The sequence below is a fragment of the Bidens hawaiensis genome, unplaced genomic scaffold (assembly GCF_021521415.1).
Source record: "Bidens hawaiensis isolate Kalapana, Puna unplaced genomic scaffold, B.hawaiensis_p1.1 tig00022119_1, whole genome shotgun sequence".
NCBI classification, from domain to species: domain Eukaryota; kingdom Viridiplantae; phylum Streptophyta; class Magnoliopsida; order Asterales; family Asteraceae; genus Bidens; species Bidens hawaiensis.
This window is the reverse complement of record NW_027493424.1, coordinates 76,167-102,320: the sequence shown is the minus strand read 5'-3', so window position 1 is coordinate 102,320 and position 26,154 is coordinate 76,167. Positions and strand designations below refer to the sequence as shown.

At 35.1% G+C, this 26,154-nt stretch overlaps 1 protein-coding gene across 1 annotated transcript; it reads right to left on the bottom strand.

Annotated features, from left to right (window-relative positions):
• Positions 1–2,096: 2,096 nt before the first annotated feature.
• LOC143564635 (putative phospholipid-transporting ATPase 8) lies at positions 2,097–7,411 on the bottom strand. The gene is given in 13 exon segments (XM_077051852.1): positions 2,097–2,698; positions 3,216–3,407; positions 3,503–3,601; positions 3,679–3,804; positions 3,895–4,110; positions 4,201–4,309; positions 4,386–4,474; positions 4,557–4,833; positions 4,909–5,019; positions 5,102–6,398; positions 6,401–6,440; positions 7,026–7,315; positions 7,318–7,411. Coding segments are annotated over 13 exon segments (3,228 nt in total). The 3' UTR covers positions 2,097–2,410.
• Between the last annotated feature and the right edge of the window lie 18,743 nt (positions 7,412–26,154).

Below are 26,154 nucleotides of genomic sequence, written 5' to 3'. Positions count from 1 at the left end.
TCTAGTAGTGTACTCGTGCGGTGGTTCTTTTGCCACTCTTATTTTAAGCCTTTTGTGTGTTGGAAGAGCATAGTTGATAGTACTAGAGGTGCACAAATCGGGTTTTTAAAAATACATGGTTCTGGGTATGGAACCGGGTTCGAGTATAACCAGGTATTGGAAAATCGGTTATTGACCATACTCGTGTCGAGTTCGGGTCCGGGTAATGTCTTTAAAAATGATACTCTATGCGCCGGATTCGGTCAGGGTAGAACCGGGTATTCTAAAATCGGATATTTGAGTAACCTATTTTCGGGTATTGAAAAACCATATTTGTGGGTTTTTTTCGAGTATAGATTGGGTTTCTTAGGGAGCTGCACTTTTTTATGGTATATTTCGGGGTTTTCGGGTAATTTCAGTTATAGATCGGGTATTTGAAAAACCTGCTTTCGAGTATCGGAAAAACCTGGTCCCAGGTATGGAACCAGTTTCGGTTTTTGGGTATTACCGGACATAAATCCGGTCCGGTTCCAGGTACAGGCTTTGGTACTAAAATGCATACCCTATCCGTATCCTAAGGGCTACGGGTAGGATAGGGTAGGGTAGGGTACAGGTTCGGGTAGTAAAAACCTGAGTATAAAAAAAATAGCTCAGGGTCTTTTTTTTTTTCGGGTCGGTGGGCTGTCCAAACCGCTTGACGCTCGAACTCGCTCGCTGCTAGCTAGGAAATAGCTCGGAAAATGCTCGCTCGTTTTTTCGCTCGATTGTAAATGAGCCGCTCTGCTCGGTTGGTTTGTAAACGAGCCAAGCAACGAGCAAACGTCTGCTCGGTTCGGTTCGGCTCGAATATTTTTAATTTATTTTATATATAATTATATATGAACAAATATATAAATATATTGACAAAACACAAAAAAATATAAGTATACAATTTTTTGAACTCTTTAAAATTTTTCCAATTCCGTCAATTTTATAGTTTTATTAGTTCGATTCAAGTTTTCAGAATACTAAAACATATTCATTATATCTCACTTCAAACTTGTTTCTCCTAAAAATTTACAACCTATTATACATTTGTCTAAAAACTACTAATTTGTTTACAAAATATATTAATTACAGGCTTACAGCCTTCAAACTTGTTTCTTATTGAAAATTTAAAGTGAAAAAGAAATAAAAAAAATTATCGAAATCGCTCGATGTTCGATCGAAAAATGCTCGGTTCGATTTTGGCTCGTTTCGTTTTTCGCTCGGTTCGAATTTCAGCCTTCCAGTTCGGTTCGGTTCGGTTGTAAACGAGCCAAGCAACGAGCAAGCCTTCGCTCGGTTCGGCTCGGCTCGTGAACAGTCCTAGTTCCGGGTTCAGGTATTTTGCGCACCTCTAGGCCTAGATGGTACCGAGTTCAGTCCATATTAAATGGGCCAGGTTGGCCTTGTTAACATGATTATAGACCCAATGTCTTCATTGACCATATTGGCCCATTTAAATCCTATATCTAAGCATTATTATGAATTTATAGCCACGTATTGACATATAAAAACTTGAGTTATCCATGACCACTTGTCACAAACCGGTTATTCGAAAACCGGCTAATTTAATAACCGGTTAATGGTTAACAAATCAATTAACCAATTAGACCAGTCATCGGGTCAAGTACTAACCGATTTTCAAGCACAAAAACCCTAGCCGGTATAACCTGTTTCGGGTATAACCGAAAAAAAAAACAGTTTTAAGAAAAAATATTTAAAAAACCTAAAATCAGTTTCAGTTAACCGAGTATCAACCGACTTCTGGGCCAAAATAATTATAATTATAAAAAAAATAATTGATAAATAGTAAACAAGCTGAGCTCAAGCTTTAAAAATAGAGCTCGAAATGTACCAAGCTCGAGCTCGAACTCTATGTAAGTTAAACGAGTCGAGCTTAAGCCTAGTTGAGCTCGGGCTCGGCTCATCTCGTTTGCACCCCAAATGTGCACCTCTGCTAGTTATAGTGAAAAGCATGGATGACATTAATAACAACTAATATATACACTACTAGCATTTACATCTTACATATTACATGTTAAACATCTCAGCCTATTTTGGCAATTTCATAAGTAAACAAACAAAATCCAACCCTATATTCCCTGTGGCTATGCTTCATCCTCTCACTCAAATGGTCCATTTTATCCTTCACCCTCCCAGGCAACTCACCAGGGGTGGCCTCCACCTCACTCCCTTCCGACCGTCTCCGTTGAATCTCATCATGATACATTGGATGAAACCGCGTCTGAAACGCTCTATACAGAAAATAAGGCAACAAAGTTGATGCAACCACCAAGAAAGTGGTCATCCAATAAAAGGGGCTCGGTGCACACGCTTCCACAAAAACCTGATAAGCGGTGGTTGACCATTCGGGTTTTAAGTACCCGTATATTACTAAAAATATATACTAAAAGAAGATACTACCCCATATGAAGAAGTGTTGAATCCAAGTGAAGTAGTTGATGGATAACGCCATCTGGCAGTTGACGGCCCACACGACGCACGTGTACATTAGTACACCTAGGATTTCGTAATCGATGACGTGACCGTCTTCGCGGAAAGCTTGGTGGATTGTGGAGTTCTTGCAAATGAAAAAGATTATCATGGAACTTAGAACGCCGTTGAACATCCATCCGAGGATTCTTGGCCAGTTGAAGAGGATGTTTTGTACTCCCTCTTGATATAGCCTCGGGTACTGTAAATTCAAATTTCGGGTCAGGTATGTTGCTTTGCATGTAGCTTGTATCTCATAGGATTAATAAGTAATTATTTATTGTTTTGTAAATATGTGAATTCGAATAATTACAAAAAAGCATGATAAGTTGTAATAAAACAGGCGGTAGGTTATGTGTTTTTGGATATGTTTTCTTTCTGTTTGAAGTTGTAATAATCATAAAAGTTTTTAGCATAAAAAACCAACGTACTTTCGCTTTTGATTGTCATTTAACAATGGTATACGTTTTTTTCCTATTTGGGGGAATTTTAATGATGACTTAAATCGGGCTTTATATTTTTAATACAATTCAGCATAATGACCCAAACCGGACAAAAGTTTGTGTAATCACCAAAACATGATAAAAAAATCTTTTAATGGCTCAATGTCGCAAATGTAGTAAAAGTACATCGGTATACACACACGCAAACACACTGTGTGTGTATTGTATATGTATTTATGGAATGTCAAATGAGAGAAAAACTGTTAAAAATATTACCTTTAGACAGAGCCGTGCGGACACATCTTGATCAAAAACACCAAGAGCAATGACAGGAAGTGAGGTGAAGAAAACATTGTAAAACGACATGTACCAATCATTGTAGGCGGGTTGGCCCGAGAAAGAAGCATGGGCCTCAAACCAAAAAAGTGTGAACCCGAAAGTAATGTTTTTGTAGAAAAAATAACATATCTGCATTCACAAAACAAAAATATAATTTAGTTTCTACTTATATGTAACATACTGAATAATTTAAATAAGAAAAGAAAATTGAAATATGTTTTTACCATCATAGCTATTCGCCTGTAACACCAGTGTCCATGTACCAACAATAATCTTTCAAGAAAGCGAAATTGAGCTATTGCAAAATCACTAGCCATCACAGCCTGCAATTTAATCATCGGTTAATTGAAGATACCAAAAACCCATAATTTTAATTAAAGAAAATAATGTAGAAAGAAACCTGCATTCCTTCTGCACCACTAATTCCAACTCCAATGTCAGCTTCTTGAAGCATCCCAACATCATTTGCCCCGTCACCAATTGCTAATGTTGTCTTTCTAGTTCCTTCTTTTACCATCTTGGTAACCTTCATGGGTTAAAAGGTACATAAGTTACTAAGTTTACATTAACATGAAGTCTATATATAAAAATAGAAAGTGAAGAATATTATACTTACAAGAGCTTTTTGTTTAGGTGAAGAACGACAACAAATGACAGATGAACAATCAGTCGCGACATCTAAAAATAATCCTTCAAGATTTTTTTCAAGAGCAAAAGCTAGAGATCTCCCATCAATTATCAATGCAAACAAAACTGAACTACTTATATTTTTAGGTAAATCAAGCTGTGATCTTCCTTCTTCCAACTGCTTCTTTATGCTCTCTCTAGATGCCTACAATGAATCAAATTTCGTATACATTTATTAAGTGAATATGACAATTATTAATTACCTTCTTTAATAAAATTCATAGAGAAACTTTACCTTAGCAATGGCATCCCGGTCTTTTTGTTTTTCTATGTCTTTAATATCAGGAGAATCTAATGTGATCACAATCTGTTTCATTCCTTGTGCTAGTAACCGACATGCATACCTGTAAAAAGCCAAAGAAAAAAGTCAATGTTTGAAAATAAAACAAATACTGAAGAAAATTAATTTTGTAATCATACCCTATATTTATTGCAGTCTCCATCTTGTCACCGGTTAACACCCAAATCTTAATCCCAGCATTTGAAAGCTTCTCTATGCATTCAGGAACCTTAACCATAACATTGTTGAGTAAGATTAGATTTGGTTCGTTGGGTTGACCCAAAGCACCAAAAGTAGATTTTTATGCTTACCCCTTTTTGAAGTTTGTCTTCAACTGCTGTAGAACCAAGTAGAATCAAGTCCCGTTCAATCTTTTCAGCAGCAGCATCTACCAAACTGTCACGATCAACTGAAACTGAAGTCTTGGCAGCTAAGAATTCTTCGTGCCATGTTTTATATTCAACTTCATCCAGAGGGCGATATGCAATAACTAAAGTTCGTAAACCTGCCTCGGCATATTTGTTAATATGATTCTTTGTTTTATCTTCAAATGGTTGACTTTGTTTAGAGAGTTTGTCAAACATGACACTGAACGCATTTAAAAATAATGTTAAGCGTTTTTAACTGTGAGTGGTTTATAAATATTAATGTGTAATGTGTCACCTGTCAGCACCCTTGCAAAGTAACAAGAGCTGATTTTCTGCATTTCTGATAATAACTGACATCCTCTTACGAGCACTGCTGAATTCAATCATATCAAGAAGCTCATATGATCTGTAAATAGAAATTGTTAAAACCATGAAACCAAACACTGAGATAATTATTGAAAGATATAACTTTTGTAATCATATCTGACCTGTCAACCTTTTTTCCATCCACACATTCATGCAAAGAGATGCTTGTTTGAGTCCTTTGAAAGAACTCAAAACCGACTTCTTTAGCAGCTATAACAAAAGCAGCTTCATCTGGTGACTCAGCTTCATATGACAGCTCACCCGTGTCTTTGTTAACCTCGGGTATAGCTGTATGGCAGATAGCCAATACTCTAAAAAACTTCTGTACGCTATCTGAGTTGGGTTCATTGACCCATTGAGCATCCATGATCCGCTCATCCCAAAAGTTAAAACCTTTAACTGATTTCCCAGATTTCACAGTTTGACCATCTGATATATTTGAAGTGTTACCAGCATCAAGCTGGTCAACATTTTTCCTTTTTGCCAGAGCTAATTCCACTTCGGTCAAACCACGACCATAAGAAACGCCTGCTATTGAGCATTTAACAAACTCCATCGAGTTGCAGGTTAAAGTACCAGTTTTATCAGACAAAACCGTATCAACCTGACCCAATTCTTCATTCAAGTTCGATGTTCGTGCCCGGGCCGGTCTGTTTGTTTCTTCATGGTACATATCTAGATCATGGTTTATGAATATACTCTGCAACACCTTCACCATTTCAATGGATACATACAATGATATTGGAATTAAGTACCCGTATAACATAAGGCCGGTTAAGAAATGTAAAAACGCAGCTAACCCTGGTCTTTTCGGGTTGTAAAGAGCAGTTGTACGACTCGGTTCAAGATACCATCTTTGATAGATTCCATGGTTCAAATCTCTATCGGTTCTTATCCCAAAAATGATTGAGCCGATGAATGATATGGATATCAAAGTGCTGAAGAGAATGTAGATTATTTTGTCCATTCTTCTTTCTATTTTGCTTCTTTTGGAAGGTGGGTCTGTTGCATTCTGCATGACTTTTGTATCATGCCCTGTGAAAATAACCACCCCGTAAACATAGTCAGTGTTTCTAAGCTTTGAATCTCTTAACAAAACCTGTTGAAGTGAAAGTGGATGCTGGTTATTGTTGTAGCTTAAGTTTCCAACAAATGAGTATAGATCTTCATTTGGATCTTCACATTTGACCACTGCTTTGAACTGGTGAAATGAGTCGTCATCATGTAAGGAAGCAGTGAAATCAAATGCATGTTTTAATTTCAGATTTGTTTCTCCATCAAGATTCATGGTTTCCACATAACAAATCCCATCTGGGTAGCTTGATGAAAGAAGAAGATCTGCTGGAAAATATTCGTCTTTATAAACCTTAACAAGATCACCGACACGCAAATCTTTCCATTTTCTTTCCAAAAATGAGCGTCTTTGTATACGTGGATCTTTCGATTGTTGGCTTTTATGTCCTGAAATTGATCAAAGTCAGAAATTCAGAATCAAATACACGAATTTGAAAGTACCGACATCAATTAATTCAAATAAGATTACACACATAATTCTACAAACGTGCATTCACCAATTCACGTGCCATGGCACATGCCATAACCTGGCACATGGTTATAGCATGGAACCAAATTGTTATACCATAAATCAAACAACACACAGTTTTGATCAGCGGTAACTGGTAAGCCAGAAAGACTATAAATGAGGAAAAAATTAACAAAATTAATACTTTATTTTATTTTACGATCTTCTAGACTATGATCTTATACTAAAAGTTTCAACAAAGACCGATCACATATGACATGCATTAGCCCCCTCGTTCAGTTACCGATTCTGATGCCAAATGATGTATTTATCGCAGATATGCAATAATGGTTTCAAATAAAGACAGTAAAAGCAAAAACATTTGAAAACTTTGCCATGAATGCATTTTTCCCTGACAATTCCATTTTAGGCATACCAAGCAAATTAGGCAAAATGCAGATCAAATATACACTTTATCAAAATAAAGAACCTAAAACACAAATACCAAAACAATAACCGTTTACCTGCTTCCGCCGCCTCCAATCTTCCACACCCTCCTTCGCCATAGTCGCCCCAATCACCAGCAGCAGCGGAAACAAAATACTCGAAGCCAGAAACGGCGCCAACGGAGTGAATGAAACACACGCCACAACAAGAAAGTAAATATTCGCAACGCGCCTAAACTGCTCAAACAACGACTTCGGTATAAAATTCACCGCGGTATACTTCGTCGTCGACACGTAGTTCCCGCGGTACCTCACCGCCTCCGGATTATCCGGATCATTACAATACACCACTCTAGAATACCCTTCTGCCCTATTTGCCCATGATCGTCGCTCGTCGACGGCCGAAAACACGATAACGAGTAAATCTTGCTAAACTGTACCCTCTCATGCCTCCCAAACGCCATATCCGATTTATCCCCAATTTACAATCCCACAACCCTAATTAATAAACCCTAATCTGCTAATAATAACAATAATAATAATAATATCCTAATTAATTCAAATTAAACACAATAAACACAAAGTCAAAGTCACTCAAAGTCAACGTGCACTACTAATCATAAACACATTGATAAAAACCGCAATGATTAATCGATTACAAAGCTGTTAAACTAATTAACTATAATTAGCATCATTAACTTCACAAATAACTTAACGTTAACGTCTAATCACGGCCAATTACTACAGATCTCGTGAAGCTTCAACTGGAATTGATGACGTCACGCACAAGCTCGTTGTGTGAAAACTGAAATTGAAGGTTTTGGAGGTTAATTGAGGTGCAGGTGAAAGAATATAGAAGGTGCAGAAGGTGTGTGATTCGTTACTTTGGACGGAAGTTGCAGAGATGTGTTGCTTCCGCCATTAATACACTGATTGATGGTGTGGATGTATGGATATAGATATATAGATATATATTATATGCAGCACATGTATGTATATGTGTCTGTGTGTATATTATTATTATTATTATTATTATTATTATTATTGTTTGTAAGAGGAGTGGTTAGCTTCGTGAGGTATTGCCGGTCTTACAAGCAAACAAAACAAAGACTAAATGGTATATGTAAGAATTGGATTTTGGGTTTTTAAGTCTTTTTTGCTTGTTTTTTTGTAAAGATGGTGATCTTTGTAATTATGGTAGTTTTTATTTTTTTAATAGATACTGGGTATCAACCTGATAAATAGAGGTGGGAAAATTGGGTTTTTTTAGGAATCAGGTAGAAATTGATTACGGGTATGATCGGGTCTGGATTTTGACCAGGTAGTGGTGGAACGGGTTTGGTATTCGATTATCTTTGCATGTTTTTCGTAAATATTGTAATCATGGTAATTTTTATCTTTTAAGAGATAGTTGTGATCATCCTGACAAATAAAGATGGGGAAATGGGTTTTTTTAGGAATTAGGTAGGAATCGGTTCCGGGTATTTTTGTGTTCGGTTTTGACCGGCTAGTGGAACTGGTTCGGTTTTCGATTCTTTTAGCATGTTTTTCGTGTGTGAGAGAGAGAGCAAGAAAGGCGTGGATATGTGGGATCTTCTAGAAAACCAGAGGTGGGCAAATTGGATTTTTCAGGAATCAGTAGAAACCGGTTCTAGGTATGGTAGGGTTTTGACTTTTGAGCAGTTTTGTTGGATTTTGTCAGGGTCGGGTTCGGGTAGTAGTGGAATCAGTTCTGGCGGGTCTGGGTCTGGTTCGAATCTAGGTTCGGGCATGGTTTCTCTGAGAAATTGAAACTTGCTTCGTAACCACAAGTCCGGTTTGGGGTCGCGCCAAGAACCAGATTTTATGCCCTTCCGACCGAAGAACAAGACGTAATGAAATTGTCCACCCGGAACAAATTACTCTAGACAAGACTCATACTCATGACATTCCATAAGAAAAGTCATGGGGTACGTAACGCTTGACTAATTAGACTTTGGCTGTAATAATAACTATAGTTATAGTTATAAGATTTTAAAAGTGTGTGCCATTATCTAATAATTTTTATTTATTTATTTATTTATTTATTGTTAAATGTAGTTTATTCTCAAAAGTAAAAGACATCATATGATCGGAACTAATTTAGAGATAATGAAGAACACATTTTTGCTAAATAAAGATAATTGATAGTTTTAGGACAAGATTTCTTAATCAAATGAATCTTGGATAACAAGTTAAGACTCTCATGAGCATATTTCTATAAAAAGAATTTCCACTTTATTTGTATCATTGTTATGGAAATTAGTTTTGAGATGCTTAAAATACTTTTTTTTTTCTTTAGGGTATGATACTTATATTGGAAAAAATGATTATATCATAAGTGGTTTTTTTACATAACTACTTAACTAGACAGACTAGAATAGCTTGTCAAATCGTCAATGAGTTCGGTGCTTATAATCCTTCGTTTTCTTTTCTTTCTTTTTTTTAGCGAGGTATTTATGGGATTTGATTAGGGTCATCCAAACCGCTAGCTACTCGAACTCGCTCGTTGGTCATTCGAAAAATGTTCATTCGGTTTTTCGCTCGATTGTAAGCGAGCCTCTCAGTTCGGATCAACTTTACTATTTTTAATTTATTTTATATATAATCATATATGAACAAATATATAAATATATAGACAACACAGGTAAATGTAAATACACAATTTTTTAAACCCTTTAAAATTTTCCTAATTCCATCAATTTTATAGTTTTTTTGTTCGTTTCAAGTTTTCAAAATATCATAAGTTTGTTTACATCACTATATCTCAGTACAAATATATTTCTCATAATTTACAACATATTGTACGTTTTTCTAAAAACTACTAATTTGTTTACAAAATATATTATTACAACCTTCAAACATGTTTCTTATTGAAAATTTTAAAGTGAAAAAGAAATAAATGATACTCGTAAATCGTTCGATGTTCGATCGAAAAATGCTCGATTCGATTTTGGCTCGTTTTGAATTTAAGTCCCTTCGTTCGGTTCGGTTCAACTCATGAACAACCCTAATTCGGTTGCATGAATAAATTGTTTATCTGGTAAGGAAAATAATTAACACACATTTTAATTGCATGAATATATACTGTCGAAATCGCATATGCAGAGAGATCAGTCTCAATTTTAATAATAATCCGGTTATTAATTTTATGCTTTGGAAGAAAAATAGACAAATATATATGCCAAATATGTGATGTGTCGTGTATCTTTTCATTTTTCAATAAAGCAAACTATTTTATTTTGGGAAAAGAAAAAAAGAAATTGCCGTACAGATTCGTTCATGCAATGAGTAGAAAAAAACTTAAAAGAAAAAAGAAAAAGAGTGTTATGGTCGTCGGCATGTTGTTTCTTGAACTCTTCGTCTAGACGACATCTCAGCCGTATACGTGGCACACATCTCTCCATAAAAATAATAAAGGTTGTGGTTTATGTAGGTGTCGTCCTCGTAATAGTAGTTGCTGTGACCAAATGGCATGCAGCTCGGTAAAACTCGGCCATTAGTAAAACTCAAGTGTTATAGGTCCTGGCTTTAAGGCGGTAAATCGACACGAATTCGGCCAGTTTTGGTTATGCGCGTTATGGCATCGGAACTTAAACAAAAACAAATTTAAAAACCGAGGTGGACCAATATTGTGGCGTCGATCAGTAAAGCTCGAGTGTTGATAAAAACCCGAGCGTTGTCGATCTCGGGTGTTGAGGCGACGAGTCTAAACAAATTTGGTCGGTCTTCACTCTTCATCATGTTCGTTACTCAACCGGAACTAAAAAACAAAAATAAAAACAAAATTTGTATTCGGTCAGTTTTCGTTGTTGTGACGATGCTAAAACAAAATGCGGTAATTGTACGCAAATTCGGTGTGTTTCACTTAACAACACAACTATCGGGTCCACACCAAAGTTAATATTGAAAGACAAACCATTCTAACATACACAAAAATATAAATAACACACACCTGAAAAAATAAAACCAACAGTTGCATCATTGGAGATTCAAACTCGGGTTCCAAACCGGTACAAACACCAAATAGCACACTTTGTGAGATAAAAGTTATCAATTATACTAATTAGATAATTATATTATACTAGCTGTCACCGATTTAGTGGGGTGGTCACATTATGTGTTATGGTTAAAACTCCTAATAGATTCATTCTATTATATTGCTTCTTATAGCGCTAACTGGACCTTACCTTTCACCTCTTGTCGTTAGCTCCCCCCTCCTTTTCTTTACTTTTCTCCCATCCACTAGCAAAGCGGGAGGCCCATTACGCCCCCGGTCGCGTGAGAACGTTGTGGCTCACATGAAGAACGTGGCCACGCCATCCACAATTGCGCCCCTGGCCGCGGACCACAACGGATGGTCTCAGAAAACCTTTCTTATAATTTTTTTCTATCGGGTCTCAGGTTCGAACCTCGGCTCATGTACGTACTCTGAGATATAGGTAGCATCACCGTAAGAGGATTCGAACTTAAGTAATAAGGTATGACAAGTGTTATGACCCTTTGAGAGACACAACGCTATCACCATGACATACTGTTGGAAATTTTGGACAATAATTAATATTTATTAGTACTTGTACTAATAAATAAATTAATTAATTAAACGTGTCCAAAGAGTAAAGATGAATGCGATATCGATACTCTGAAGTGTATAGTTGAGAACTTGAACATTGGTAAAAATAGAAATGGGTTTGTCCCACATTGGAACGCTTGAGAGCCGCCTTAGCATTTTGGTGGTTGAGCCAAATGACATGTGTCGATTGTGTAGCATGAACCCGTGATGAGTCAGCAGCTAGGTGTCGTCTTCTAGTTGTCCGCGCTCCACGTACTGCCAAGTGCCAAACTCATTGGTGAATCGGATAACACGTGTCGTCACTTGCTTTATCTTGCGCCAAGTGTCGAACTCATTGATGAGTCACGGGACACGTGTCACGTGAATAGCTCTGGATGTGACACGTGTCACGCTAACTCCGAAAATTTCTATAAATAGCAAGGCAAGGAGCTCATTTGGAACACCGAAAACTCGGATAAGTCACATCACTATACACACTCAACCTGACCACACAACGCCAAACCAGCTTGTGTTCTCAATTCCAACTCTCTCTAGATCCCGAACTCTCGTTACAAATAAAGTTCGGGTGCTAGGGTAATCCCGGCAGTACATACTGCTTCGACTGTTGTACCCTGGGAAACAGACGGGCTCGCGGAAGTTACCCGAAATCTGTTTTAAGGGACCTCTGTTTAACAGAAATCCTCAGCCACAACCGGGAACCACAGTTTGTTCAGTTTTGCAGCTAGAAAGGTGTAGACGTTTTCAGGTAATCAAGACGGATTCACCAAGGAAAGAGATGTACAAGAAGACATGACTCGGAGGTGATGCTCGGATCTCGATGAACACGAGCTAGACGATGTGAGCGCGGTTCCGGTGCGGATTCAACACGATGATTAACTCGGCTCCGGCCCGGTTTCAACTCGTCAAAGAATTTGGTGTTAGAGCACAAGTTAGGGACTTCGGTATGAATCAAGACATACATATATGTATATATATATATATATGCGCTATATTTTTTGTTATTCTCGTTTAAATTTGTATATGGTATATGTACCACAATTTCCCAAATTGTATAAAGAGATTATTTATTTGTTTTATTAATATTGTTTAATAAAATCGTGACCCATGTCCTACACATACACCTTTAAAAAATTATATTATACATCTATACATACTCTATGTTTTATAGTTGTGTTTTTAGTTATTAAGCTTATTATAGTTAATACACACCTATAAACTTTTTTCATTAACTTTTTTTTGGGTAAAATGTCTATTAACTCGACATTATATTATTGACTCGAGTCGGATATCACGCAGTAACATACAATGCCATTTAACACACATACACTAAAACCTTTCAAAAATCAATACAAATGATTGCTAACTTAGGGAAATTTATTAGAAAACTAGTGGTTTTTCCTGCGTACGAGGCATGTCGGTAAAACCCCACGCAATGATACGCCCCAAGCGTTGTCAGTCTAGTGCGTTAAGACTGTAAGTCAACACGAATACGGCATGTTTCGGTTGCATGCGTTATGATACCGGAAACTAAAAACCAAAAATAAAACAAAAAAGATATAAAAATTAAGGTGTACCAATGGGGTAACGTTGGTCAGTAAAAATTGGGTTTTAGGAAAACCCGAGTGTTGTCAATCCCGAGCATTAAGACGGTGAGCCCACGCAAATTCGGTCTTTTACGTCACGTTCGTTACAATATTGGAACTAAAAAAATAATCGGCATTTGGTCGGTTTTCGTTACGTTCGTTACAATACCGGAAATAAAACAAAATGCGGTAAGTTTACACGAATTCGATCGGTTTTCGTCGTGTTTGTTACGATACAGAAACTAACAAACAAAAATAAAATTGGCATTCTATCAGTTTACATTACGATATCGAAAGTAAAAAATATATGCTAAACAACGTAGAGCAATATGGTACCGCCAAGTGGCCTATGATGGCATAGCAGCCTCATTTCATTATATTTGTTAAAGTACCGGACCTAAAACAAAAAAATGTCAATAACCAATATGGTGCCGCCAAGTGGTCCAATTGGGACTTGGCGGCACCAAACTTCTCAATTGTTAATTTGTTATAGATAATAATAATAATAATAATAATAATAATAATAATGGAGTATTTTTAATACTAGATGGGAGCCCGCACGATGCGGCAGGTGTTTGAATACAGACTCTGGTAATCACGTAACAGTTATTTGTGTTCATGGTTCGGTTTAAAACTTTAAAATCGTTTAAACCGGCCATCGGTTAGGTTTCACAGTTCGTTTTTTCTTTAACTTTCAGTTTCAATTTATAATAGTTTAGTTTCGATTTTCGTCAACAATAAATCATTGCTAACGATTTGTCTCACATGTTTAACTTAAAAATCATTACAACCGAGTTGTGAAAAACCGTACGTAACATGCTAAGTTTTTTAATTGAAAAAAAATACAACAATATCATACTCAAGTTAAAGATAATACAATTCTCGTTTTTATGGTGTAACTTTTTAAGAAAAATATTAACGCATGAAAAAGTTATGGTCGTTTAAAAATCATGGGGGTAAGTTGGTTTAAAACTGAAATAAAAAATAATATATAGTAACAGATGAGGGACCAAACTTGTAAGTATTATGGATTTTATGTTTGAAAGACCATTTTGTCCTTCTTCAACATGCTTTGTATGTGATACCATGTGTTATGTAGATTGTAAATCTCTTAAAACCAAGATGTATTAATTTGCCCTCATCTCATACATTATATATAGTATAGATATTGAGGGTTAGGTTATAATAGGAAGTATACTTTTTGTAGGAAGGATAAGAAGTAACCTTGTCCATTGATTTTGAATATGGAGGGTTGAGATTAGTTTAGGGGGAAATCAAGTGTAAACACAAGGTAAAGGACATAAAAGGAATAACACATTTATTGACTTTCTCTTTCCACATGCAAGGCACATGCCAAATTCCTCCATTATTTTAAAACATCCATAACTTTTTTTTACTACGTTGTTATTAAAAAACAAATTCACCATAATAACGAGTGTCTTTTTATCTTTTATATAAGTACCATATTGTAATATAAAAATTAAAAAAAATAGTGGATTTTTTACAAATTGTGTTTTACCGAATTGTGTTTTACAAAATTATGTTATACAATAGTATTTTTCATTTTTTTTTTCATTGTGTTTTTTCCATTGTGTTATTTACATTGTGTCATACAATTGTGTTTTTATCATTGTGTTTTTTTTTTCATAGTGTATTTTTCCATTGTGTTTTTTTCATTGTGTTTTTTCGGACTTTTCCGGCGAGGTGGTGGCGGTGGGTGACGGTTGTGGAGGCGGTGGAGTGGTGGTGGTTGTAAGAGACGAGTGAAGATGTAATTGGGTTTTATGTAAGTGGGTTTTTGAAATTAATTTAAGTGGGTTTTGAGATTAAAATAAGTGGGTTTTGATATTAAAGTGTTAGACTAAAATACTCTCCTTCCTAGCCTTCTTAGAAAAATCAAACTTCTTATTTGAACCTAACCCTAGATATAGATAAATAGTTTTCACATTTAGATTAATAAAAACAAATCTTTACAAGTATCAGAAGAAGATACTAATTTAGATGTAAAAGAATATTTGAAAACGATTTAGAGAATAAGTACGAGATGATGAAGACAAACATGTAACGTTATCAAATAAGCTTTTAAAAAAAAGTCTAACAAGGAAAGCCCTTCAAAGGGATTGAAAAGCAAAATAAAAAATAAAGTTGTGGCCAACTGTTAACAGCTCCATATTATCATCATCGTTCGGTTCAAACAAATAAAGGGTCGTTCGGAAAAGGTTGAGGATCAATCGATAAACTTGGATATCAATCGTAAACTGTAATACACACTAAGTATAAAAAATAAATGTAAGATAATAGGTGCTATAAAAAACTGTAATATAGCACCGAATCAGTAACAGGTACAAAATATTTATTTAAAGTAAATACACATAGGGGTGCGTTAACGTACGATAATTAACGTACATTAGGTACGCGAAATACATTTAGTGTTAAAAAACCAAAAACGTTTAAGTCAAATTCTCAACCTTAAAACATTCAAGGTTAAACCCTAAAACGTTCAGGATTAAAACCTAAAGCGTTCAGTCAAAAAACCTAAAACGTTCATGTTTACATCCTGATGCATTCAAGGTTAAAACCCATCACTCAAAACTCAAAATTGATCGATTGAAGCTTCAAATAGATGATTACTTGGATCAATTAGGTTCAGCAATTTCAATTTCAATTGATCAATTTCAATTTAGCAAGCGTAATGTGGCTTCCGATTGACACCTAATTAGGTTAGTCAATGATTACATCGAAACAGAAGGCAAGCGGGCAATTTCAATTTCAAAACTCAAATTGATCAATTTCAAGGTTAATTGATCAATTAGGTTCAGCAATTTCAATTTCAATTGGTCAATTTGATCAACTGTCCTATGAACAACGATTGATAGTCGTGATGGAAGAAGATGATGTTCACGACGGTAGATGATGGTCGCGACGGTGGACGGAATCGTTGGACGGTGACGAATTGCTAAACGGTGATGGTGAAGGTGGACGGAATCGATGGGAGCAGAGGTGGACGAAGACCAGCTCGCATAGTTGTGATTTTAGGGTTAGCATGGTTATTGGAAATCAATGTTCCGAGTATCGCGTACCTATTGTACGATAAAGGATTAATGTATCGATTCAGATGTAGCCTCTTAATTATATTATATTAAGAGATTAGCAAACAACACTTTAGCTGCTAATTAATATATGCACAATACTCTTAGGTGTGTGGTGTAAAGTGTAAACACAAACCAGGGTAAAAATTACGAATTAAATTTGTTAAAATTTATAAAAACTATGTATTATATTGGTGGAACATGATAGTAATATTGTGAAAGGCAGTGTTGGTACTTGGTAGTTGGTACACATGCTTATGTTGACTACATGACTTGTTTGGTAACAGCTTTCCATCTTGTTTAGCACTATAAATGTGAGTACCTTTATGTTTCAAACAGGGTGTGCTTTTGATAAGTAACGTAGCTATTTAAATTTTTATGGCTGTTGTGATCAATAGAGTTGTTGGGTTGATAAAACTATGAGTTGTGGTGGATTTAAGTTATTTAACCACTAAGATTCATTCTATCATATTGTGCTATGTGGCGTTGACCGGACCAAATCTTTCAACCCTTGCCGGTCGTGCCATCGTTGAACTCACCCCGTTGTCGTTCGCACCGCTGAATTCATCCATTCGCGAGCCAACTCGTCAATATTTTCTCCTTCAGCTTAAGCGAGCATGCTCGCGAGTTGCGACGCCCGCTCAAGGCAAGTGGTGAAGCGAGGGTGTTGTGGTGTGCGCCAGCCACAACACATAGCCTAAGGAATATTCGACCTCATGTCACAAACATGCGTTGGGGTATCTCGAATATGAACGAGAAAAAACATCACTATTAAACGTGCTTTAATAAAAGTAATTTCATAATTGTGATCTTTTGAAAACTCTCCACTATTGGATAATTAATATTGGCTGGTATGAGAAGTCGAAGGTGATTATATTTATGAAATCATTACACCCAAACTGAAGAAAATTTAAAAGGTCAATTTTTTTTAACGACGACTTTCTTTTTTATGTTTAGGCCACTGCACTTCATAAACTGTAGAGTCCCGTTGTCATACTTTGGTCAGTATGTGTTGTTTTAACCGAGCCCATGCTAGCTTCAGAGTTTGGCTTGGGCATTCCGATGGGAAACCATATTGTCGACTGTCACTTGACAGTCATTGTGCCGCCACAAGAACAAAACCCTCTAGTGTAACACACGGTGGGATGAAAACTCGGGCAGGCTCGAGATTCAAACTGACAAACTCACAAGGCCTAGCTCAAATCCTTCATTCATTGCTGTAATCCATAAAAGTAACACTAGTGGGCATCGAACTCGAGTCTTCACTGGATATCCCAAGTCTTCCTATCATCACGCCATAACTTATGGATGTTTAAAAAATTAAATACACACAATAATAATATTTATAGAATAATCTTTTTTAATTTATATAAAATAGTAGCTTACTTTAACTTGTGTTGAATTAAAGATTACATAGGTTTCATTGTTAAGGAAAAAATAAAAAAAGGAAAATTGGAAATAAATAATCGCATATTTTGTGTATTGGCTGATAATAATTCCACCTTTAAAAATGACTAGCACTGGTCCCACATTTTAACTATTTGTCTCACTGATCCTCCGTTTAAAAATACTTAACGTCGTTATGTTTTTTCCCTAGTTTCAAACCGATTTTTTAGGGCTTTTGATCAGAAGAACGATATTAGTTGACTGATGTAAAACTTATTTCGAAACGGTGATTCAAATGGCTTGATTTTTGTTAATTGAAAATTCAAGCACTCGAATTGAAACATTGTTTCGTCGTTTGGATCGCCATTTCGAGATATATTTTACATCGGTCGACTCGTATCGTTCTTCTGATCAAAAGCCCTAAAACATTGGTTTGAAACTAGGAAAAAACATAACGACGTTAAGTATTTTTTAACGGAGGACCAGTGGGACAAAAATAGTTAAAAGGTGGGACCATTGCTAGTGATTTTTAAAGGTGGATTATTATCGGCCAATACATAAAAGGTTGGATTATTTATTTCCAATTTTCCATAAAAACATAGTAAATATGCATATAGTTAATAACAAATAAGTGATCAAGATTATGAAGTATGGTAATTTAAAAAAGATAATTAAAATTAAAATATGTTGTTTCTTTAAGTAAATAACTATGTACAGTATTGCGATTTACCTGATCTCGTTAATTAACCAATGAGTTTTCATGCATGGTAAAAGTCAGATATTTTAAATGCCATGCAAATACAAAGTAATTTTGGTTGAATATTAAGAGATTGTTAGTTATCATTTTGACAAGAAAACGGGTCATACACGTTTCTAGGTGATGGTAAATTATAATAGTAGGACCATGTGACTTTAACCCCTAGAATAACTCTTCTCCACGATACACTCTTAAGTCTTAAATCATTTGTCGTGACAAGACTCGGTCACTTGACTATGATTGGTCATCTCTTTCATATTATCACCTTCCTTTAGCATTAATAATTATTAAATTCCTAATATAATTTTTTTCTATTTTATTACATATATTAACAGCAGGAGAATCTATAAGGTTGTGTGTTGTGAAGGCGTCATTCATGCTACATAGATACGATGGCGCCATGAACGTCGTCTCCTTAAGCATTCTAGGCGCTATGGATGCCTAGAGCTATGTGCATAACGATGACATTATGAAAATTCTGATGGATCCATCCCACTAACAAACAATCGTGAATTTTTATTATTTTTTCTTTTAAACAATTTAATTGTTATGGTAATATGGTAGTGGCTGGTTAATCCATAATGCTTAAATTAACGAGATTGGCTAGTTACCTACGTGACAGTGACGTGGCGCGATAACTAGTTTTTGATAGTTATTTCATAACACATGGCCTACCTGTACTTTTTTTGTAAAAGTTTATAAACTTCAACAAGCCAACTCCAATATATATATATATATATATAATTAAAATGCTATAATTGTCAAGTTTAGAAAAAATAAACTTGATGCTTTACTAAACTTCTTTATTGAATTTCCAGGGAAAAAAAAAAGTAAAGTTCTTTACAATTTATAAGTTGATAAATATAAAAAATCCATGAAGTATAAATATGTTAAATAGAAAACTATTCATGCTAATTTTAAATAGAATTGATTATCTCCTTTTTCAACACGTTGAATAGGTTTTGATAATTAAGGGTTGATGTTGAACAATGAACACAAGTAAGCCAAATTGTCAAAATTGTTAGAATGACTAAGTTGTAGAGTTGGATCTCTTTTCGGCCCAATTTCGAATCGTATCAAATAAATACTAATCGAGTGAGATACACACGCGATTTGTATATCAAGTATGTTGTGCTTCTCAAAAATGTACTTTTATGCTTACATACATGAATATTTCCCATTTTTAAGGTAAAATTCGTATGTTTTTGATATCTCGGTGAGTTTCTCGTTTTTCATTCTAATTGCAAAAACTAAAACCATTATAAAAATCTGAAACCTAAAAATGAGTAAACTGCGGTTTTCGTTCATTTGGTTTGTCTAAATCTGCGGTTTTAGTCCAATAGTTTTAAATTTGTGATTTTCGTCCATGTGTTTCATTTCACTTGCAACTAAACTCGAATTCACTAATCACGTTAAGTCTGGTCATTAAACCCATCAGCGTGTCCTTCACGAGAGGGGTCGTTTTCTCCTCCCCCCCCCCCCCAAATACACCCTACTCCTCACGTGAGGGGGGTTTGCAAATTAGGACTTGGGTTTATTTTGGAAGAAAAATGACAAAAATGCCCCTCACGTGAAAGACACATTAATGAGTTTAACGACCAGACTTAACAAGATTAGTGAATTTGGTTTAATTGCAAGTGGAATGAAACCAAAGGAAGAAAAATCATAAATTTGAAACTATTAACTGATTTAAACAAACCACAAAAATAAAAACCACATTTCACTCCTAAAAAATTGATAAACCACCATGGTACATTTATGATTTTATTGACCACTATAGTATTATTACATGATACATTTATGTCCTCCATTATGCACGTTACTCACATTTCATTGTCACTTTATTTGAGTATTGAAAACACCCCAATTTGAACTCGACAATTGAGCTACATTCTCGGATTCTCCCCTTCAAAAAGTTCAACTTTACTTTAACTAGATCTCTATTATCGAATTCTTATGCGTTTTTTTTCTTAATATACATAACTTTTGATAAATAATTTTACTTAAAGAATATTGTTTTTAAATAATTATATACCTTATTGGCAAATAACAATCCCAATTTCAAAATTGACTGGTGGCGCTCCTAACTAAGGGGTATTTGTTTTTAACGGAACGCGACTAACGGATGTTAACTCCGTTAGTCTGATGCTTACGTGGGATCCTAGTTGTCAAAAACTTGATTACGAGGCAGCTTGTGTGGATGTTAACTTCGTTAGCCCGACTTTGAGCACCCCTAGTTCAAGCAACACCCTGGTGTTGGTGGCGATTTGTTTATTCGCTGGAAAAACGTGGGTGCAGCCAAAACACTTGCAAACCGACAGCAAAGACATGTTAAAAGAAGAGTCGAAATGGGGACAATGGTGGCAGTGGCTGTGGCGATGACACGGTGGTTTCGTGGTGGCTCCTGGAGAATAAACGAGGAGGAAGAATACAATGCATATGTATACATACATATTATATATTACTTTCATTGTCACGTAATTAAATTTTTTACAACTAAGTGTGCCACGTAAGCATCAGACTTACGGAGTTAAAATCCGTTAGTCGTGGTCCATTAAAAACAAATACTCCTTTGGTTAGGGCCGTCACCAGCTAATTTTAAAGTTAAGACCGTTATTTACTAATAAAGCATAGTTGAGAATATTTAAAACCAATATTTCACTGCTTAATTTAATGATTTTGTTTAATTAACTTTTTATTACTAATGCTAATTGAGTAATTGACAAAAGGCAATAGGGAGAGTTGATTTTGTATCCTCACAAAATAAATAATAAGTTAATAAGCGGTTGTGCTCATGTCACAATCCTACTTTACTAATAAAAAATGTTAAAGATTAAGTGTCACATATATTCTCTTTTAATTTTTAATCTCGCATCTTATTTTTCCTAGTTATTAATAAATTATGGGTCAAAATCATTATATCAATTGGATTATAACAAAGTTGGATATAATATTTTTCCTGTTATTCAAAGGTGTGTAGATGTCAACTTTATTATCACCATTCAAAAAGTTTGTACGGGTCGTTTTAAAGCGGACCATATATATATATATTTTTTTACATTTAATTTTGTTCATTTCTTTTAAATAACAAACTTTATTTATTTTTATCATTTGACAAATACTATGTAATACACTGATTCAAAAGCTAGTTATATATATATATGTATCATTGAATGGCTATCAACAGATAAATTAAAAAAAAAAAAGCTTTTACCCTATAAGATATTTTTACCTTATAAATTAAATTAAATTTAACATTTTTAAATCACACAAATTATCAGCATACATATATAAATTTAACATTTATAAATTAAATTAAATTTATCAGCATTTTTACCTTATAATATTAATTACCATTAATAAATCACACACAAAGTTGTATATATTTAAAGCATGAAGAATAGAGGATCACATGCATTATTAGATAACCAAAATTTATTTGGTCAAGAAAATAATATTGAAATACATAGCATGATTAGATTAGCCCTGCTTGCGGTGCGCACATATGATGTATATATGTGTGAACCCTCGGGTGGGCAAAAGTGAAATTGCACTAATTTTGACGTTATTTTACTAATCTCGTGAAAATAACGTTAAAAGTGACGGACGGTTAATCAGGCATCATGTAGTGGCGTTGATAGCTGAAAGATAAGGGTACATGCACCGATCAGCCGGTGTCCCGATGATTGAGTGCTATGTGCCTTATGTCTAAGGCTTGATGCAAAACTACTATCGAGCCGGGGGTCTCACCGGAAGCAGCCTCTCTATCCCTATGGGGTAGAGGTAAGGCTGCCTACATCTTACCCTCCTCAGACCCTACCATAGCTTTGCTATTGGTGGGATATACTGAGTACGATGATGATGATGTTGATGATGATAGCATGATTAGATTAAGTCTACAATCATAATTTTAAGCAGACACATCACATGCATGTAACGCAACATATGAAATGTGGTGAAATTATGTCATAGTATAAAATCGTCAAACCTATCTTCAATGAACACCCGGAGATGATACAAGTTTACAAAAAATAAAGACTAAACTGCGGTTTTTGTTCCTGTGCTTTGTCCAAATATGCGGTTTTAGTCCAATAATTTTAAATATGTGATTTTCGTCCATATGGTTTCATTTCACTTGTAATTAAACCCGACCCCACTAACCCCGTTAAGTTTTATCGTTAAACCCATCAGCGTGCCCTTCACGTGAGTCTACAAGGATTGGGTTCATTACGATATCGCTAGGTGAAAGGCTCTTTTGCTTATATCTAAACTCAAGTTTTATATTTATTTTTAAACAAATGATATATATGTTTGAAGAATTTGAATTGAATGAGTCTACATGGATTGGGTTCATTGAGGTCTTTGAACAATACAAAGTAAGTTACAAGTTATTTTACAAAACTTTCAAAGGATGACTTTCTAGTAAACGTTCCATATTCAAGTTAAGCTTTCTATGTTTTCCATTCTTAAATGTCACATCTTTGGCATAAGTTGTATTATGCCTGGCCTCGGTAGTGTTACACATGTATTGGTAAATGAAGACATATAAATGAATACGGTGTACTACGTCATAGGTAAACGTTACCAATATGTGACGTGACAGAAGCAAAATGAATAAGAAGAAATCGTTACCAATATGGCAATATGAGAGTAGAGGTGATCATTGATTCATCGAAATGGGTCGCATCAAATATTCATTCATCTTTGTATTATAAATACCTTGTAATTTAGTAAATTAGGGTAAAATGATAATAAGTGAATACTTTGTGCCAAAAGAGCTGAAATTATCCCTTATTCTCATAATTTCAGTATATTCTTCATTGTTCGTTTGCTTATCATCTTCTTGAAGAAGTTTATACTTCTTTAGTAAGAAGTATAAACTTCTTCAGTAAGATATTGTTAGTTTACTGGTAACAAGTTCTCAGTCAAAAAAAAAAGAAAAAGGAATAATTGTTCTAAAACATACCAAAGCCAAGAGTTTATTCGATAACAACATAAGTTTTAGATTCAAAGCGTGAACCATGGTTAGTTGTCCCACCATGACCATGAATAGTTGAAAAACATTATTGGACTTTGCCCATCAAACAAGTTGTATCTTATTCAAGAGTTAGGTGGTGTTTGCTAAAGTTTGAATGCCATGATTGATTCAATTACCGAATTTTGTTCACATTTATTTTTCTAATGACAAAAATGTGACTCATGATCGTTAGTCAATATCCTACTGACTAGCCATTATTAAGTCAAAACTGTAAATTTTGTATGTAAAATTTGGTGTGTATTTGAATATTTACATATAAATTTCAATCTGGTTAATTACGATTAATCGCTAGTCCATATCCCCGTTGTCTAACTAGTGCTTAACGAATTCTACAACATTGGTTCGGAAATCTATTCTAACCCATAATAAAAAATCTTTGATTCATCCACCTTTTCTTCGGACAGCCATCCAAAAGAACCAACATATTAACTCAATAAATTAACTTTAAAATACTTACTTAGGAAACAGTTTATTTTTATTTGATACAAATTTTAACAAAACTAATATTAACTCATATAACACTTCTCTATTTCGGTTTTGTCAAATAAGGCACTATGGCTAGAGGTGCATAAATCGAGTTTTTCTGATACCTTGTTTCGGGTATGGAACCGAGTTCGAGTATGATCAGGTATTAGAAAATCGGGTATTGAGAGAAATCGGGTAGGGTTTAGGTAGGGTATTGAGGAGAAAAACTCAACCCTGTGTACCCAGGTGGGGGCATGATCGGGTTCGGGTATAACTGGGTATTGGAACCGATATGTGTCCGGGTATCAATACCCATTTTTGAATTTGTAACTTTTTATACATATTTAATTTTTGTTATATTTGCTTTGTAATTTATAAAAACAACTAAAATATATTTAAAAACTATAATATGCATTTTAAAAGAACTTAAACATAAAAGTTATGAAGTAAACATAAAAATATACTATAAAAACTCATGTATTATTTTGAGTATTAAAAAATTTGGTATTGGGTATCGGGTATAACTGGGTATGGGCATAGGGTATGTCCGGTTCCGGGTATTTACGGGTATAAATTGGGTACGGTTCCGGGTACGGGTATTGAGCTCAAAATGCATACCCTATCCAAACATTACGGGTAAATTCGGTTCTGGTTTCGGGTATAGAATACCTGGGTATAAAAAAACCGGTTTTTTTGGTGCACCTCTAACTATGGCAGTGAGTGAATAGTTCGCATATCGTATTTACAAATTGTGTAGATCATTTAATAACTAAAACTTAGGCCCAGTCAGATAAGCAAACGTTATGGTCCAGCCCAGCCCATATAGTATTTGGGGAACAGTGTATGTATGTAATATGTATACGCCGAACTCCAAAGTCCAAACCCCCGATATCGCTTAATGTGTGACACAAGGGGAAAAAAATCAGTTCGAAATCCGAAACCGGTTTGAAAACCGATCCGAAGCCAGTATTAGTGACCGGCCTCTATTTGAGCCGATCCCCGGTTTTTACCGGTTCAAGAATATCAACGTTGAAACTGGTTTAGATATGATATTCAAACTAGACCATAGTGAATCTAACCATGTTTGGACGATGAGTCCTATGAGGATTATAGGGATGGTGACAAGTTGTAACATCCGGCCCCTCACACCATCAATATTATCCGCTTTACTCACGAAGAACACACGGATTTGTTTTTGGTTGCTCAGGTGGAGACTTCCAGGAGATCACCCATTTTCCTACTACTCCCACCTGAGCACGCTTAATTGTGGAGCTCTCCTCTCGTCCACTACCATTAAGCCCAAAACGCATTGGTGATTTAAGAGGCTGGACGCTTACTTATGAACTAAGGATCTCTCATGTCCACGGCCGATGTGAGATTTGCCTAGGGTGTTACACAAGTTAGCCGTGGAAGATGAGGATATCAAACCCGATCATGGGGAAACTTCAATCATTTGGCGGATCCTTAGTAGGACCCATTAATTATATGTACTTCGGTTGTAAAAAAATAATAATTTAATGGTAGAGTAAAAAAGCAGTGATTTAAAAGTCGGTACGTACCGCCGGTTGAACCAGTTATACCGGATTTTGGTTAGGCAACCGGTATTTAGAGCCGGTATTTTTGGGCGGTTTGCTAGAATATCGTACCGCCGATTTTTAAAAAAAATACCGGTTTAAACCGGCAAACCGATTTTAAACCAAGATATTTGATACTTTTTGCGGCCCGTATTTTTTAAAAATGACTTTCAACCTAGCGGGTAAGGTTGAAACGGCTAATCATAGTAAACGACGAATCATTAATAAATAAATTTTGTATCATGCAAATCCAAGGTTGATTTATTACATCTTTTGTAATGGATTAAGTTTCTATTTGACTTATCATTAATCATGTGTGATATTTGATTCATGTTTGAGATTTATTAATGTACTTTTGAGTTGTTTTTTGAGTTAAAGTTATATTTATATTGAATTACCGGGTAAACTATTTAACCCGGTTAAACCTCCCGGTGCATCCCGATTCAACCGGTAATACCGTTTTTAAACCAAATCCGAGACAAATAATATACCGGTTTTCAAAACATTGTCAAAAAAGTGTGTGAGTTGTCAATTTTAAAAACAATCATGTTTCAATAAAGTTAGTTATGTTTTCTTTTTCTTGTTTTCCAACTATATAACTACTTCAATTTCATTATTGTGAGTTTTTATTAATTGTTTAAATTGAATGAATAACAATTATATAATTTAATTACTTAGGGAACTCTTTACTTCACAATTACCTTCTAATTCCACTTACATTTGA